Consider the following 18,080-nt stretch of genomic DNA (forward strand, 5'->3'; position numbering starts at 1 on the left):
AGCCGTCTTTCGAGTTGTGTTTTCACTTCCTTCAGATAAATACTGAGCAGTGGAATTGCTGGATGGGTTGATAGTTCTATTTTTTTAATTTACTTGTTTGTTTTACTTTTTCACAAACCCCTGTGTCGAGGGCCGATTTTCAGTAGATCGCGGCGAGGGAGCCGCTCTGCTGCGTTCGAGGCCCGACCCAGAAGCAGCTCGTCTACAGACTGTTCAGCTCCAGGTTCCCCACAAACGTGCGGTGCATGATTCTGTTATTAATTTTTGAGGAACCTGCATACTCTCTTCCACTCCCACCAACAGTGCACAAGGGTTCCCTTTTCTCCACATCATCAGCAACACGTGTTATTTCTTGTCTTTGATAAATAGTCATTCTGACAGGTGTGAGGTGGTATCTCATCGTGGTCTTGCCTCGTTTCCCCGATGTAGTGACGTTGAGCATCTTTTCAGGTACCCGTTGGCCATCTGTGTGTGTCCTCTGGAAAAATGTCTCTTCAGATCCTTTGCCTGTTTTTATTTTTATTTTTTGCGGTACGCGGGCCTCTCACTCTTGTGGCCTCTCCCGTTGCAGAGCACAGGCTCCAGACGCACAGGCTCAGTGGCCATGGCTCATAGGCCCAGCCGCACCGCGGCATGTGGGATCGTCCCGGACCGGGGCACGAACCCGTGTCCCCTGCATCGGCAGGCGGACTCTCAACCACTGCGCCACCAGGGAAGCCCCTTTGACCATTTTAAAATTGGATTGTTTGTTCTTTTGCTTTTGAATTGTATGAGTTTTTAAATATATTTTGGATATTAAGCGCTTATCAGCTGTATGATTTGCAAATATTTTATCCCATTCAGTAGGCTGTCTTTTCATTGTGTTCATGGCTTCCTTTGCAGAAACTTTCTAGTTGAATTTTTTCAAATGCTTTTTCTGCATCAGTTGAGATCATGTTTTTTTGTCTTCATCCTGTAAATGTCGTGTATCGATAGACTTGAGTATGTTGAATCATCCTTGAATTCTAGGCATAAATTCCACTTGGACATAGCGTATAATCCTTTTCATATGCTTCAGCAGTTTCCGTTTTTACAGCGAGAATAGCCAGAGAATCAGTGACCTGCCAGGATTCTCATGATCCCCAGGGTAACCTGAGTTGATCTCAGAGTTGGAGGATCCTATCCCAGCGCCAGAAATGGGGGATGGCAGGCAGTTTCCCTGTCCTTCCACAACCCCTGGACAAGACAGCCCCCAAACAGTCCTTTCCAGGCGTGGAGGGCTGACTGGAGAGAGAACCAGGGTCTTTTTTTTTTTTTTTTTTTGATGTGGACCATTTTTTAAAAGTCTTTGTTGAATCTGGTACAATACTGCTTCTGTTTCATGTTTTGGTTTTGTGGCTGTGTGGCATGTGGGATCTTAGCTCCCCCAACCAGGGATCGAACCTACACCCCCTGCATTGGAAGAGGAAGTCTTAACCACTGGACTGCCAGGGAAGGCCCCAGCGTGCTTCTCTGAACTAACAGCCATGCTGGCTTCTCCAAGGAGAAGCAACAGATACAGATACACGTGCAGACCCCAGTTCAGCCAGTTGGCTTTCCTCCTCTAAAGCGAGGGGTTTATTACAGCCCTTACCCTTCCTCCCCTCTGGCCTAAAGTAGGGACTCAAGGTTCACCCATGAGCTAGACTAGACCCTAAGTGGTAATGTACTTCCAGCGCTGGCTCCTTTCCCTGGAGCTCCGGCAAAATGGCGAGTGCCCAGCGACAGGGGCGGTTCTAGCCCTGCAGTGCCAACTGAGGCAGGACTCCCGCCAGCGAGCTCGCTTCTCCCCAGACGTCAGGAAACTCGGGAGACTGAGCCCGCCTGGTGGAGCAGCGCCTCCATCGCCTCGTTTTGTCACACACCAGGGCTCCGGCAGCACCAGGTGGCAGTCACACGCTTCTTGGCCAGCACGTGCAAGTGACACGCACAGGGAGAAGGCAAGTGTGCAACGCGGTGGGTCCTCCAGGGCATGAGGGATCTTCCCAGACCAGGGCTCGAACCCATGTCCCCTGCATTGGCAGGCGGATTCTTAACCACTGAGCCACCAGTGAAGTCCCATCAGAGAATGTTTTGTGTATGATCTCTCCTAGGAGTTTTATGGTGTCATGTCTTAAGTCTTTAAGCCATCTTGAGTTTATTTTTGTGTGTAGTGTGAGGGAGTGGTCTAACTTAATTGATTTACATGCAGCTGTCCAACTTTCCCAACTCCACTTGCTGAAGAGACTGTCGTTTTTCCATTGTATATTCTTGTCTCCTTTGTCAGAGATTAATTGAGCATAGGTGTGTGGGTTTATTTCTGGCCTCTCTTTTCTGTTCCATTGATCTGTATGTCTGTTTTTGTACCCATAAAACTTTTTTTTTTTTTTTTTTTTTGCGGTACGCGGGCCTCTCACTGTTGTGGCCTCTCCCGTTGGGGAGCACAGGCTCTGGACGCACAGGCTCAGCGGCCATGGCTCACGGGCCCAGCTGCTCCGCGGCATGTGGGATCTTCCCCGCCGGGGCACGAACCCGTGTCCCCTGCATCGGCAGGTGGACTCTCAACCACTGCGCCACCAGGGAAGCCCCACAACACTGTTTTGATTACTGTAGCTCTCTAGTATTGTTTGAAGTATAGGAGAGTTATGCCTCCTGCTTTGTTTTTTCCCTCAGGATTGGTTTGGCAATTCCGGGTCTTCTATGGTTTCATATAAAGTTTTGGATTATTTATTCTATTTCTGTGAAAAGTATCTTGGGAATTTTGAGAGGGATGGCGTTCGATCTGTAGATTACTTTCGGTAGTATCGCCATCTTAGCAATATTCTTCCAATCTAAGCGCATGGGATATCTTTCCATTTCTTTGAATCCTTTTTAATTTCCTTTATTAATGTTTCATAGTTCTCAGGGTGTAAGCCTTTCACCTCCTTGGTCAGGTTTATTCCTAGGATTTTGGTTCTATTTTAGAAGTTACTTGTTTTTTCCATTCCCTTTCTGATATTTCATTGTTAGTGTAAAGAAATGCAACCGATTTTTTTGTCTTGTTTTGTTTGGCCTCACCTCGTGGCATGCATAACTTCCCCAATCAAGGATGGAACCCATGGCCCCTGCAGTCGAAGGGTTGAGTCTTAACCACTGGACCACCAGGAAGGTCCTTGCAACTGATTTTGGAATATTAATCTTGTATCCTGCTACTTTGCTGAATTCATTTACTAGATCTAGTAATTTTTGTGTGGAGTTTTCAGGGTTTTCTATATATAGTATCATAGCATCTGTATATAATGAGCTTTACCTCTTCCCTTCCAGTTTGCATCACCTTTCTTTTCCTTGTCTGACTGCTGTGGCTAGGACTTCCAAGACTATGTTGAATTGAAGTGGTGAGAGTGAGCATCCTTGTCTTGTTTCAGATTTTAGCGGGAAGGCTTTCAGGTTTTCACATTATATTGGCTGTGGGTTTGTCATAAATGGCTTTTATGATGTTGAGATGTGTTCCCTCTATTCTAATTTGGTAAGAGGTTTTATCATGAATGGATGCTGAATTTTGGTTTTGCTTTTTCTGCATCTATTGGGATGATCATTTGGTTTTTGAGTTTTCTTTTGTTAATGTGGTATGTATCACATTGATTTTGCAGACGTTGAGAACCCTCCTTGTGAACTTGGGTTAAGTCCCACTTGGATTCAGACTTGGGATTGTGGTGTACGATGGTTTTTTATGTGTTATTGGATTCGGCTTGCTAATGTTTTGTTTGGAATTTTTGCACCTGTATTCAAAGACCTGGCCCGTAATGTTCTTTTTTATGGCTGAGTAGTACTCCAGTGTATTTAGGTACCACGCCTTCTTTATCTATTTATCTGTCGACGGACATTTAGGTTGTTTCCATGTCTTGGCTATTGTAAACAGTGCTGCAGTGAACACTGGGGTGCGTGTGTCTTTTTGAATTAGAGTTTTCTCTGGACATACACCCATGAGTGGGACTGCCAGCTCATATGGTAGTTCGATTTTTAGTTTTCTGAGGAACCTCCATACTGTTCTTCATAGTGGCTGCACCAACTTACATTCCCACGAACAGTGCAGGAGGGTCCCCTTTTCTCTGCACCCTCTCCAGCATTTGTTACCTGTAGACTTTTGTGTGTGTGTGTGTGTTTTTTGCGGTACGCGGGCCTCTCACCGCTGTGGCCTGTCCCGCCGCGGAGCACAGGCTCCGGACGCACAGGCTCAGCAGCCATGGCTCACGGGCCCAGCTGCTCTGTGGCATGCGGGATCCTCACGGACCGGGGCACGAACTCGTGTCCCCCGCATTGGCAGGCAGACTCTCAACCACTGCGCCACCAGGGAGGGAAGCCCTAGACTTTTTTTTTTTTTTTAAGAACAGCTCTTTTTTTTTTTTTTTTGCCCCCACACATGCAGGATCTTAGTTCCCCGACCAGGGATTGAACCCCCGTTCCCCTTGCAGTTGAAGCATGCCGTCCTAACCACTGGACCACCAGGGAATTCCTGTGGACTTCTTAATGATGGCCATTCTGACTGGTATGAGTAGTTTTAATTTGCATTTCTCTAATAATTAGTGATATTGAGCATCTTTTCATGTGCTTGCAGGCCATCTGTATGTCTTCTTTGGAGAAATGTCTATTAAGGTCTCTGCCCATTTTTCTACTCGGTTTTTTTTGTTGTTGAGTTGTACAGGGCCACTTTCAAATGTGAGGTCAAGTTCTTGCTTATGTGAAATTCAAGGAGGATTGAGGCCAGGTGATTTTCAGTGCACAGGTTCAAGGTGAAGTTCAGGATCAAGCTGAAGAGCGAGGCGCAGAACACTGGACCGAGGTCAGGTTCCAGGTTAGTTTGAAGCTTACCCAAGGCTGCTTCACGGGGATTACGGTCAGGAGCATCCCGGTGTGAAGGACAAGACTGGAGTGGAGAAGTTCAAGGTTAAAGTCAGTTTCTCAGTGTGAGACACTGGCAGCATGATCTGGACCAGGAGTGAGGGTCAGTTTCAGGGTCAACTTCAAGATGATCAAATTCAAGGACCAGTTCAGCACTGACTTTGGTTAACGTGCAGCATCAGGAGGGTCATTCCAAGGTTGTAACGTAAGTGTGACACAGGGTCAAGTTCAGGACAAGGTAAAAATCAGGGCAATTCACAAGGAACACATATCCATAGGGTGAGAGACTGGATCAGGGTCAGGCTCAGGGTCAGTTTCAAGGTAAACATCTGGTGTGAGGTGAAGCAGGAAGTCACCTAAAATTAGGACATCATGTGGTCAGGTCATTCGGAAGGCAAAGATGCGGCAACACCAGTGTGAGGTCCAGGAAGATCTTTAGGGTCGTGACAAGGCAAGAGGTTCAACCTGAGTGTATCTGGCTGAGAAGCAGGGTCTGGGTCAGGATTAATGAAACAAGGTGAATATACTCAGCAGTATACTTTCACCCCAACAGCAAGCTCTTGCTGAGAGCCTGAGCCAATTAGGATGAGTGTAATTAGTGTAATGGGGAGAATCCGTATTACTGTAAGCAGCTTAGTCTCAACCACTGCAGGTCAGCATAAACCGTGATGGACCTACGTTCAGCTCTAACTAGTGCTACTAGACATGTGCAGACAAGCTCGGCCTCAGGCATTCTTCTCAAAGATAAAACCGTATTGCTGGTTAGTGTTATCTAACATGAACGGAAGCAATGCAACACACCTTCATCTAAAGGCACTTTCTTACTGCGAGGTAGGAGGAATTAGGACCAATCTGAAGAGAGGTTTTGATAAGAACTCCCATCAGTGCAACGACGTCAGTCCCAGACTCCTTACAGCTTGTTGGAGTGAAGTGAACGCAAGCGCAGCGATGCACAGTCACAGGGTGACTGGGTTTGCATCAAGCTGAGGAGTACTACTGAGATGAATTTGTATCCGTGCAACAAATCATTCCCATTCTTCTCAAAAGTAACTTCCTCTTGTTAGAACAAACTGAGATGAATGTAGACACAGCAGCACACATTCGTCTCCATTCACATTCTTCCCGGGAGGCACAGCAAATTCAAACGAACTCAACTGCGTTACTGGAAAGAATTTGCGTTAGTGCAAACACTCCAAATCCCATTCTCCTCAAAAGCAAACCTTACTGCTCGCTGGAGCTAACCTGCTTCTCTCAAAAGCACGTGCTGATGCTGACTCTTAGTAGGAGTGTGGGAAAAGATGCTGTATTAGTGCAGAGTTCAGTCTCAGCCTTACTTCTTACTGTGGAGAAACCCAATCTAGGTAAGTGTAGCTGTGCGTACAGAGTTTAGGTAGATAAGGTGAGACCAAGGTCGGCCAGCCATTGACGGGACGTGGTGTGGACTAGTCTCAGGCTGGAGAGGAAGGCTGTCATGGGAGGTAGGGTTCAGTGTTAACTTCAAAGTCTGAATATGACAGGGTCAGGAGGAGGGTCAGATTCAAGGTCATTTCAAGGGGGACCATGTTTAGGATGATTGTCAGTGACAAGACGAAGCTGAGCACAGAGTCAAGGTCGGTTAAAAGTCAAATTTCGAATCAGCTAGCTACGGCTGGGATCAGGGCCACAAGGTTATGTTCGGGCTCATTTCAAAAATAAAGCAGGTCAGTGTAAGGATGGTCACCAGTTTTAGGGCATGGCTGAGGTCAGAGGTCAAAGTCCATTTCCACGTCATGTTCAGGGTTAGGGCGAGAGGGACCCGCTCTGTCTGAGAACGGCAGCCTGGTCCACACAGCACGGCCCAGCACGAGGCCGCCAGCTGGGAAGGACTCTGCTCCTCTTGAGGCCAAACAGCATACCCCCAAGCCCAGCCCAGGGTGCGGGGCCGCAGCAGGGGTAAGCCCCGCTGGCCGCGGCGGCGCTGTGGCTGTGAGCTCCTGAGGACGCTACTTTAACACGTGAAGTCCGGGCCAAGAGCAGCGGGGGAAAGACACGACTGAGGGGCTTGAGAAGTGGACCCAAGTAGAATCCAAAGGCTACGTCTGCAAAACCTACACTGTCCTGCTGCGGGAAACACGACTAGTTCGTACAGTTGGCTCTGGGCGGCATCTACTCAGTCCCGGCTGTTGCTTATCTATGTTGGAACATGGGGCTGGTGCTGCCAGGTCTTCCTGTCCTGATCCAGAACTATGTGACGGTCGACCATCACAGCATTAAAAACAAGGCAGCACGAAGACCGAGTGACACTCCCAGGCTGTGCGTGGTGGTCCATGGGTCCCCAGCAGCTCGTGGTTGCTCCTCTAAAGGGACAATGCTCTCTCCATGCAGGGTCCCCCCCCAATACTGTGATTAAAAATGCAAAAGACAAAAGCCAGGGGCAGGTATGCAGGGCTGGAGAGGAGAAGGCCTTTCTGCCTCAGAGTCCTGCGGGCCCAGAAAAAGCAACGGCAGTGATTAGCTAACAGGGTCTCTCCTGAGCCCGAGTCTGGAAGAGGGAAAAAAGACAGGGCGAAGACAGATGGTCTTTGTTCTTGTTACATTTTATTGGCATCACGTTCATCTCTTTACAGAAGAACTTGGCCCACACCCTAGAATGCAGGCCTCTGGAGAGAGGGAGGTGCTCTGAGAAGCAAGCTACAATGCAGGGCAGGTCCTGGGGCACAGCTGCCTGGCTCCACACCCAGGACACGGGGAAGGCATGGCGGGTTGTACTGGGAAGAAGGAGAGAAGGTCTGCTCACCTAAGGATGCCACAGCCCCGAAAGGAGCACCTTCCAGAACAAAGGTAAAGCCCCTAGGACAGGTCTGGTAGGATTTTCCTTTTCCTTTCTCTCTTGTACGTGGATGCTGATCTAATAAGGGAGTTTCAAAGTGTGGAGCAGAGAAGAAAAAGAAAAATGAGAGTTTTATATTTCTGAAACAGCCGTTTCTCCATTGCACACACCATGGTATTATGCAAATCAACCTCTTGGAAAAATTTAGATACAGAAGGGAACTAGACAGTTTTCCCCCTGGAGAGATGAAAAGCTTTTTGGCTCCTAAGTCTTTGATTAAAAGGTGTACATGATTCTCGTGTCTACTGTACAGAATACTGCCTCCAGCTGGATTTCTGAAATCTGAGTGGCTAAACACTCTGCGATCCAGACAGGCTTCACCCTCCATCTCTACGCCTGCATCTCAGGACTTAAACACGTAATCCAAGAATTTCTTACACTAATTTATACATTTTTAATTGGTTGCATATATTAACATGTACTATAAGATTCTTTTCTAAGAAGCATTACATAATAAATGGATACTGTAAAAAGATCTGATTAGTTAAAAGTAACAAGCATTAACAGATACATACAAAACTCAGCCTGATCAGACTGGGTGTGAGCCTGTAATGAAGCGCAGGGCACCCGCCTTCCCAAGTGGTAGCCTTCACGGGGGTGGGGGGGTAAAAAGACCACAAGACAAGTTAAAAAAACCAGAACTAATTAGACACAGGTTGACTGTAAACAGTTCTCTCTCTCCAGTGGACAAAAAGAAGTCGTCTCCGAGGCCGACTCCAAACCGGAACGATTTCTACAGCCGGCCCGTCCTGCTGCCATCTGAGGGCTGACGCAGGGACCCCGATGGAGCCGGCACAGGCCTGGGCTGTGGAGTGAGTCTGTGTCGGGTGTGTGTGTGCAGGGGAGACTGTGTCTGGGGGTTCTTTTGGCAGCTGGATGTGAGAGATGACTGACTGTGGAGAGGAGAGGGGCTCGTGGTGGAAGGCCTACTTGTGTTCTTGGTGCGCGAAGGGCTCTGTGCTCTGCTCGCTCTGCCGCTTCAGCAGCTACAGCTTTCTGCCGAGGCCTTGGCCCGGTCGTTCTTGTCCAGTTTGATGGGCTCGGGGAATTCATTGTACAGCTCCACCTCCGTTTCCTGGGCAGGGAGAGAGAGACAGGCTGGTTAGTCCAGGCTCGGGGAGACTCCCGAGCTCAGCCCGGGCAGATGGGGGCATGGGCACGGAGCAGGCCCAGCAGTGCAGTGAGGGCCCTGGCAGAAGGTGCTCGAAGCCAAGTGAGCGGAAGATGGGGCAAGGTGACACTGAGTAGGCAGGCAGGACATGGCCAACGCGCCCTCCGTGTGACGTCAGCCTGGGGGCCGCCGCCTGCTCCGAGGCTTCTACCAACGTCTGACAAGAAGGTAGACGCTCCCGTGGCCTGGATTTGGCCGCTCTGAGCCAGCATGTCCTCAAGGTTCCTGGGCGCTCTTCCTGGGCGCTCCTCCGGCCCCCTACCTGCTCTCATCTTTCTGGACTCAGGGTCTAGCTTCCTTTTTGTATCTCCAGATCTGCACACGCAGAGCCCAGCCGAGGACGGATCCCTTTGTCTGGTGGGGATACAGACTGGGGTCAGTTCAGCGGGCCTTGCGCTGATGAGCATGTCTCCAGGGAGGAGCAGCCTTCTACTTCCTGATGTAGAGAAGTAATTTGTCACTTAAACACTGAGCACCTGTGCAGCAGGAACTGTTCAAGGATTCGGGAAAGCAGGGACTGGTTCTATCCATCAGAAGTTCTCTAGGAAAAATCATTCCATTCACAATTGCTATAAAAGTAACAACCTCTAGGACTACATATTTTAAAAAAAGCTCTGCTGAACACAGCAGTGTGCGTGTGCCGTGTTGTTGGGTATATTCAAAAGTTGCCAGCCGCCACCACGCCGTGATTCCAGGACACTTCTGTCATCCCCAAAAGAAAGTGTGCGCCATGGGCGGCCACCCCGGACCCTATCTGATGCCCTCAGCCCTTCCCACACACTTAGCTACTTCCTGTCGTAACAGAGTCCTCACCGGAGATCGGATCTGCTGGCACCCTGATTATGGGCTTCTGCCTCCAGAGCTGAGAGAAAATAAAAGTCTATTGCTTTAGCCACCCAGTCTGTGGTATTTGTTAAGGCACCCAGAGAGACTAATACAACGGCTGTAATGCATTTCCAATCAGAATCTCAATAAGGTCTTATTTGGAGGGAGGGTGAAGAAAGAAAAAATGAACCAAAAAGATAAAATTAGTGAGGGGAGGCCTGCCTGATCAGGGGTCAGACGCAGAGGCAGTGAAATCAAGATGGTCCAGGCAAGGAGCAGGGAGACGGCCAGGACAGACCCCAACGTATGTGAATACTGCATACTCAACTAAAAAATTCTCTATGGCCAAAGGAATTGAAAAAATCCACTGCAGTAACAGGTGAAGTGAGGTTCAATTCAAAAGCGCTCCTGAGCACTGCGGGGTCCCGCGGGAGGGCTGCCTACGGGCTCTGCCGTGGGGAGTGTCAGCGGAGCTCCAGGGGGAGGCCCACAGCGCGCTGGCAGGAACTGAAGGATTACTACTGTCCCTGGGAAGCCAGGTGGCGCTTGCCCGCAAAAATACACACACCTTGCAGTCTAACAATCTCACTCCCAAGATGCCAGCTCGCCACTGTAATGAGGCTCTAGGGACAGCAATATTCAGAGAGGAAAACTCCAACAGTGATGCCAGCCAACAGGGAACTGGTGAAAAACGACTCCTGTACAGCCCGCAGGCCAGGTGCCCCGACTGCTGAGAAGCACGCCTTCTGTAAACCCGCTCCCACCCTGCCCTCTGCAGCTGCCACGGGCCCTTTGCCTCCGACCGCACCCCTCACCTGCCCACTACAGACAACTGACAATGCTGGGACCTGCCTCAACGCACTGGCCCCAACACAGCTGCTGAGTCACAAAGTCTTCAACTGGCCCTTGCCAACAAGAAGCCACTGTTATTTCGGGGGAACAACTGAATAAATAAAGAAAAAATGTAGGAAAACTTTATCCAAGGAACACAATTCCTAGAGCCCGCAATCTCTTACAGCTCAGATATGATTAAAAAAACCAAACAGGACTTCCCTGGGGGTGCAGTGGTTGGGAATCCGCCTGCCAATGCAGCAGACACGGGTTCGAGCCTAGTCCGGGAAGATCCCACACACCGCGGTGCAGCTAAGTCCGTGTGCCACAACTACTGAGCCTGCACTCTAGAGCCCGCACTCCGCAACAGAAGCTACTGCAGTGAGGAGCTCACGCACCAGGGCAAAGAGTGGCCCCCACTTGCTGCAGTTAGACAGGGCCCGAGCGCAGCAGCAGAGACCCAACACAACCGTACATACATACATAAATAATTATACATTTAATTTGTTTAAAAAAACTGGATCCAATGATGGGTTTCAAATTCCCGTTTATCCCCTCCTCAAACAGAAATGGACCAGTCTGACCAGGGCCATCTAGTGGCCTGGCCACCTGACAGCTGCAGAAGGAAAGAACAATGCAGCTGGTCAGACCAGGGAGACCTCGGCTGAGGTCTTTGCTGCCCCGCACGGTTGAGGTTATTCACAAGTGAGCGGAATTTCTGGAAGCCTTAGCAGACTGTGCCATTACCTTCCTGGATAAACACAGGGGTTTCTGGCTACATGGAAAAGAGTCAGCGAGGAAAGGTTAAGGACAAGGCAGCCAGGCCGGGGCTGGCTCAGCGGCCCATCACCAGAGGTAGCCAGACCACCACTGGACACCCACCTGCTTCAGCGCGTTCCGGGCAATCGTCTGGAAGGCCTGCTCCACGTTGATGGCCTCCTTGGCACTGGTCTCGAAGTAGGGAATGTTGTTTTTGCTGTAGCACCAGGCCTGTGCCCGCTTTGTGGCCACCTGGAAGAAGAGGCAGGGCATGTGTGTGCAGGGAACAGCGGGAATCCCACCAGGGAAGGACTGGCCCCCCCGCCGCCCCGGTCACCCCTACACACAGTAGAGCCAGGAGCCAAAGCACCCCGCCTACCACCCACACCTTCGGACCCTCAGCCGCACTAAGATTAGAAGCAGCTTCTGAAGGGAGTAAGACGCCAGCCCAGGAAGAAGTAACCGTCCCTCCTGGGACCTCAGAGGCAGCCCTCAGCACAGGACAGGCCTGGCAGCTTGGTCTTCAGCTCTGCAGCCCCTTCTGTGACTGCTCACGGCACCTCACCTGACCACACACCTAGGCGCCAGAGCCCCGAGGCCCTCACCCTGCCTCGCATGTCCTGACCTCTCCCCACCCTAGCCCATTTTCAGGCATGAGAAGGACCAGGCCACTCAGGAAAGGGAGAAAGAGAGATGAGTGGTCAGAAATACACCTAGCTACACTTAAGAGCCTACGTTCCCCAGACAAGTGCTATTTGAAAGGAACCTAGAGCAATTTTGCTCAAAGCCCAAAGCATCTCCTGTACACACGAGGATCAAGGGAGGCCCCTGAGGCGCTGAGAGAGCACTTGAGAAGGTCACACTCGAATCCCCTCCTTCCCAGCACAGAAAGGGAACGGGAACGAGGCTCAGAGGCAAAGGTAATAATGACCCTAAGTCACAGCTGCAGGGGCAGCATGGGGATGTGAACTGGCCTCCTGGGCCCTGGTCCCCAAAGGCAGCTGGCCAGGAGGTAGTGCACCCCCAGAGTCGGTCTGGCCTCAGCACAGAACCCTCCAAATTCACGCAGTACCCCAGAAGCAGGGGGCTCTCACAGGAGAGGAAAATGCTAGAAAGCTCCTCCTGGGCACCACAGCCCCAGACACACCGTCATCTGGCATCTGAGTGTCCTCGTCAGATGAACACAGCATCAGACTCAGGAAGCATCCCCGATCTAAGAGTGCATGAGCCAGACGAAGTGCAAGTCTGCCTTTGCGTCCCAAAGACCAAATATCACCCGGCCTCAAGGGAAATCCCGTCACCGGGGCCGAGAGAGCTGCCGGTGCAGGCAGCCCCACTCGGCGGGCTTCCTGCTTTGTTGCCGTAATTCCCAAGGGAATACCAACCTCTGCAGAGTTCCGCTGCCCGTCTGTCCACGGGGAGGCCAGGATGGTAGGTCTTTACAGGTTAGGGAGCAAGGCCCCATTCCAAGGGCTGGGCAGGTGGCTAGTTAGTTGTCTCCCGCATCCACCCCCGCATGGGGCACACACAGCCAGAGACATGGGGTGTAGATCCCTGCGGCATATAGTTTCTTACCAGTCAAATCTAAAAACAGCACCTGTCATCCAAAACTTAGCTGCCCCTTTACAAGAAGGCCCTTCCTGTGACTCGGTAGCCCTTACCCAAGCGAGGGCAGGTTCTCAGGTTCTCAAGCCCCGTAGTGATGACCCCCGGCATCGCTGGCACTTACTTGTCTGTTTTCGAGGTCGATCTTGTTTCCCAGAACAACGAAGGGGAAGTTCTCAGGATCCCGGGGACTGGCCTGGATGAGGAATTCGTCTCTCCAGCTGTCGAGGGTTTTGAACGTGTTGGGGGCAGTCACGTCAAACACCAGGACGCAGCAGTCTGCGCCTCTGTAGAAGGCCACACCCAGAGACTGGAACCTCTCCTGTCCGGCCGTGTCCCAGATCTGCGAGAGACAAAACGGTCGCTCCTTGGGGCGGAGTGCCAGGAGTGGGGTGTGTGGAGGACGCCAGGGGCCCCCCAGAGACAATCACTTCAGGACTCATCAGGAACAGAATTCAGCACCCGAGTGTCCAGAGCACACCGACAGACAGCAGTGTAAGTGGACGTGTCCCATGCGTCTGGAGGGCGCTAGAGAAACGTTAGTCTTGATCGAGGTGGTGGCCACGCGGGTAGGATTTATGGAACCCTGAATGTAACGTGAGGTTTCTGTGCCCTGGGGGCTCCCGGGGCGATGGAGGCTGGGGAGGCGGTCGTTCATCGGGCTGTACATTCAGTTTTACTTTTGGCCGTGCCGCGCGGCTTGCGGGATCTCAGTTCCTCAACCAGGGACTGAACGCGGGCCACGGCAGTGTGAAAGCACTGAGTCCTAACCACGGCACCACCAGGGAACTCCCAAACGGTACATTTACATGGATGCATTTTACTGTATATATAAAGTTGACCTAAAAAAACCCCAGTATGTTTTAGTTATATTATACCTTAATTAAGAGACAAAGGAAACAAAAGTACCAGAAAAGGGGGAGGGGTGGGAAGGAGACAGGGGGAGAGGAATAAAGGGACAAGCAATGTGAGAATACACCAAGGAAGACAGATCGAAGTCGCTTCTCATCAATGGACCACCAGGCGCTCAGCTCAAAGAACTTCCCACCATTCACTGCCACACCAGGTCCAAGAGCAAGGATGCAGTTCCTCAACGCCCCAGATCCCAACAGGGCCCCCGGTTTGCCTGGAGAGGACTAGTGTTCCCCAGAATGGCCGCACACCCGCGGCGAGCCACGGTGCCGGGCTCCAAAGCGGTTCGCAGTTACTTCCAGCTGACAGGAGTCTTCACCTCTTGGCTCCACTGTCTGCAGGAAACCACTTAGCTTCAGAGCAACATGAGAATCTGGAAAATCCTCATAACCCCCAAAAATTTCAACCTTATGTCCAAACCACCAGCCAGTGAACCGAAGGCCTGCGACTTAGACCAACACGGAGTGTGGACTGAGCCACGACAGTTTCATCTCCAGAAGCGGCTTCTGCAGAAGCAGGGCTGAGCTCCTCCCCGAAGCTCCTCCCAGGCAGCCCACAGCACTCGGGGACACGCCAACTCCAGCGCTGCCACAGACAGCTTCCAGTTCAGGTAGGAAGAGCCTCACTGCACAGGAAGCGCACAGGATGCTTGCGCAGTGAGTGAATACACAGAAGGATGACGCAGCAGAACAGGGCAGTATCATGGGATTTGCATTTCTTTAATACTACCCAACTCATGATGTTCTAAACCCCACAGAACCGCCGAGAATGTTCTCCAAAAGGAGCCCTGAAACGTAACATGCAAATGCTGAAGGCTGGTTTTCCCTTGGGGACGGGCTCAAACAACATCATGGCAGACAGGAGCAGGGCCAGGACTTAAATACTGTCTGGAAATATCTACAGCTGGAAACGGCAGCATTAGAACCCCTTAAAGAAGTTCCCATAAAGCAGTGCAACTACACAGGCTAAACTCTGGCTCACAGACGGGCCAAGGACAGTGCACGCGGAAGGGGGCTGTTGTGGTCGCCCATCAGTGCGGGGCAAAGAGTGCCCACCCCAGCCCAGAGGTTACCCTCCAGGGAAGGCAGCTCTGCAGGGCCCACGCAGCCCTCTCTTCCGACGTATGGGGCCCTCCACAACCAGCACACAGACTCCGGGTCACAGCTCTGGCCACAAGGGGCCCGACCACGGCAGCCTACCCCTGCCCACCCCCCACCCCCCGGGAACCTCGAGCCCACGCGTGCTCCAAGCACTCTGGGAAGAACCTTCCTGAAAAGGACACGTCCTAGTGGCCACGGGGGTTCAGCGTGCCTGCAGGCGTGGAGTCAGGAGGCTGTGGTAATGTCCACGCGGGGCCTAGCAGTGCTCACACTACGTGGAAGGAAGCAGCCACTGGGAACCAGAAGAAGTGATGGTAAGGCTGAAGGGCAATGAAAGAAACAAAGCCGAAGACTGTGGCTGCTCTCAGTGGGCAGGGAAGGGCACCACCCCGCCCCACGTGAGCAGCAGAGCACACGTGCGGACAAACGGTCTCTGTGGACAGCGCGGCAGCAGCCGGACCCTGTGAGGGTCACCTCTGTGCTCTCCTGCTGTCCGACGTCCTACCCTGAATGCGTGTCCCTGAGTGGAGAAAAGAGCCTTTTCCCATAAAAGAAGACCAAGGTGGAGGGAGAATCGAGAACTCTGTCACAGCAGGTAAAAACTGACAACTACTTCTATAAAGAGAAACACAGGAAAAAAAAAATTATAAACAAATATAGGCTTGGACAACAACAACAAAATTCCCATTAGAGAAGTAACATTGTCACTATGTAAATATCTGGATAAGTAAAGCAAAAGCCAAAAAATGCCCCGAAACTCTTGGTGTCCTCCCACCCAGAGGTCTTCACGAGCACACATCTTTCTCTAGGTGCCCGCGTTGCAGGGTCACTCACGCAGCTGGAATCTCAGTGCACAGGCCACTCCTCTCCGCCCCACAAAACACACAGCACCCTCCCCGGCGAGAGCGCACATCCTTACTCTGGCCAACACTCAGCAAACCACTTCACTCATTTTAAAAAAATATTGCTTAAAAAAATATATTGCTGCCAATTTCCCATAAGTAACTCAGTAATTAATGAGCTTTAACACAGAGAGTCTTTCCTGTGTTTCAGATTGCTTCTTTAGGACAGGATCCCAAGAGCAGAATTACACAGGAACTTTATGACTCTTGGTGGAACCAAATGGGTATTTGGAACTCAGATACTGAGAAGGCAAAGTAAGGAATTAAAAAGAAAAGTTGAAAAACTGGGGGTTATTCTCAGCAAGTTTCCAAAATTAATTTAACTTAACACTTACAAAAGTACAGTCTTGTGGCTATGATCTTTCAAAATTTGTAATATTTTAACTGAAATACTTTATTTTCTACCTTCAAAATACACCCAATATATCTATCTACCCAGAACTCCAAGGTGACAACTATCAACACTGCTGTTTCTACATCAGTTCTTCAGGAAGAGAGTCAGCCCTTCCTCACAGCCTTCCTTCCATTCCCTTCCCCCCTTAGAAGTAAGCGGCCCGAGACCTGTGTCACACGGACAGTGTCCGTAACATAATTCCATATATCATGTGCAAGATCCTCTGCATCTTGTTTTTTCCTCCAGATGCTAACAGCTGTGCAGTATCCCGGTGCCTTAAACCACCACCGCTGACCCCCTGGGCCTCTACATTAGCCGTAGCTTTTCGTGACTGCACAGAGGCTGCAGTGAGCATTCTTCCTCACTTGTCGTCGGGCCCCCAGTTTCCTAGGCTCTGAACCCAGATGCAGACTGGCTGCTTGTCAGGGATGTGTGTGTGTGACGTTGGAGAGCCAACAAAAGTCTCCATTTGAAAGGCTGCACGGATATGTTCCCACCATCGGTTTGAGAATATTCTATCTACTTGTAGCCAAAACTCGATTTTGTCAGCCTTTTAAGTTTGCAATTCCCTGACGTCAGGCCACAGGACGTGGTTTCTCCTGAGAGTTGCCTGTTACCCACTAGGTCATTCTGCCGAATGGATACTATTAGGCATTATTAACAGTTTCTCCCAGTCTGTAGTTTGTTATTTAGAATCTTGTTATTCAGATGTTTACTGTGGTCTACTATCAATCTTTAACCTTTTATGATTTGTGCTTTCTCTATTTTAAATGCCTAAAGTTAAGAAAACCCAAAAGAACCTGTATTTTCATTTTACAGGTTTTCATTTCGTGCTTTTTCCATTCAGGTCTTGAACACTCTGGCTACTCCTCAGCAAATGGAAAGCCGCCGGCCCAGAGGCCTGTTTACAGTACGACTTGTCCTCTGACTTGTCCTTTCCCCATTCTGCAAAGCCTCCTCTGCCTACCCAGTGTCAGCTAGGTGTGCCTGTTTCTGTGCCCTCCGTCCCCTTGATCTGTGGATCTCTGTGACAATGTCATACTGTTTACATTACTATGGCTTCGTAAGTTACCTTTAGGTTTTTCACGCACACTTGACTCCATCTAATGTTTAATACCGATTGATTTCTAGCTTCTTCCTGAGCAACGTAAGAAGTTTTAAAAATGCACACGGTCACTCATCTTTCCCCACACATTAAGTTACACAGTTCCAATCCCGGTTTCCCTGTGCTGGTTTGAAGCTGCATACTCTTACTATTAGGGTCACAATTCTACAAACAGATGCATGCAATACAATTAAGTTTATCTTATCTCAGACCTTTCCACTTCCGCCTGAAGTGCGTCTCTTAGGATTTCTGCCCGAGCCTAAGGAGGCGCTCGCTTTCCTTCTTGGAGGCGGGCATTTCCAGGGCTCAGAACACCCTGCCGACAGCCCCGGCTCACATGCCACAGCCTGCCAGTCCCACTGGCAGCCTCACTGCTCCTCCAGGTCGTTCTGTTTCCTCTGGCTGCCTTCAAGTTTGTCTTAAAGGAATTTTTTCCATATGGTTCCTCTAGACTTCTGTGTTCCTCCTGAATCTGTGGATCTGGTGCCACATCAGTTCTGAGAAATCCTCAGCAAATAACTTTCACCTATTCGCTCGGCTGAGACTAATTAAAATTAAGTGCGAGCGACCTACTCACTGAATCCTGTTTTTACCTCTTTTCCCCATTTCCCACCATTTTTCTTCCTTTCAGCCCTCTTGTGGTGTATCCTATCTGTTGCTAAAAACACTCCCTGTATTTCCAAACTGTGGTTATTGCATTTCATTTTTAGAAGTTCTACTGACCTACACCAC

The 18,080-nt window shown here is 50.3% G+C and overlaps 1 protein-coding gene across 3 annotated transcripts in view; it reads right to left on the reverse strand.

Annotated features, from left to right (window-relative positions):
* Positions 1–7,432: 7,432 nt before the first annotated feature.
* RAB7A (RAB7A, member RAS oncogene family) overlaps positions 7,433–18,080 on the reverse strand; it is a 94,467-nt gene continuing 83,819 nt past the window's right edge. For all 3 annotated transcript variants that reach the window (XM_060023161.1, XM_060023160.1, XM_060023159.1), the window contains 3 exons: positions 13,060–13,278; positions 11,454–11,582; positions 7,433–8,819 (listed from right to left, as the gene is read on the reverse strand). In XM_060023161.1, the coding sequence (XP_059879144.1) occupies positions 8,724–8,819; positions 11,454–11,582; positions 13,060–13,278 (444 nt within the window). In that variant the 3' untranslated portion in view covers positions 7,433–8,723. The remainder of the gene's footprint in view (positions 8,820–11,453; positions 11,583–13,059; positions 13,279–18,080) is intronic.

This window comes from Delphinus delphis, chromosome 10, assembly GCF_949987515.2.
Source record: "Delphinus delphis chromosome 10, mDelDel1.2, whole genome shotgun sequence".
Lineage (NCBI taxonomy): Eukaryota > Metazoa > Chordata > Mammalia > Artiodactyla > Delphinidae > Delphinus > Delphinus delphis.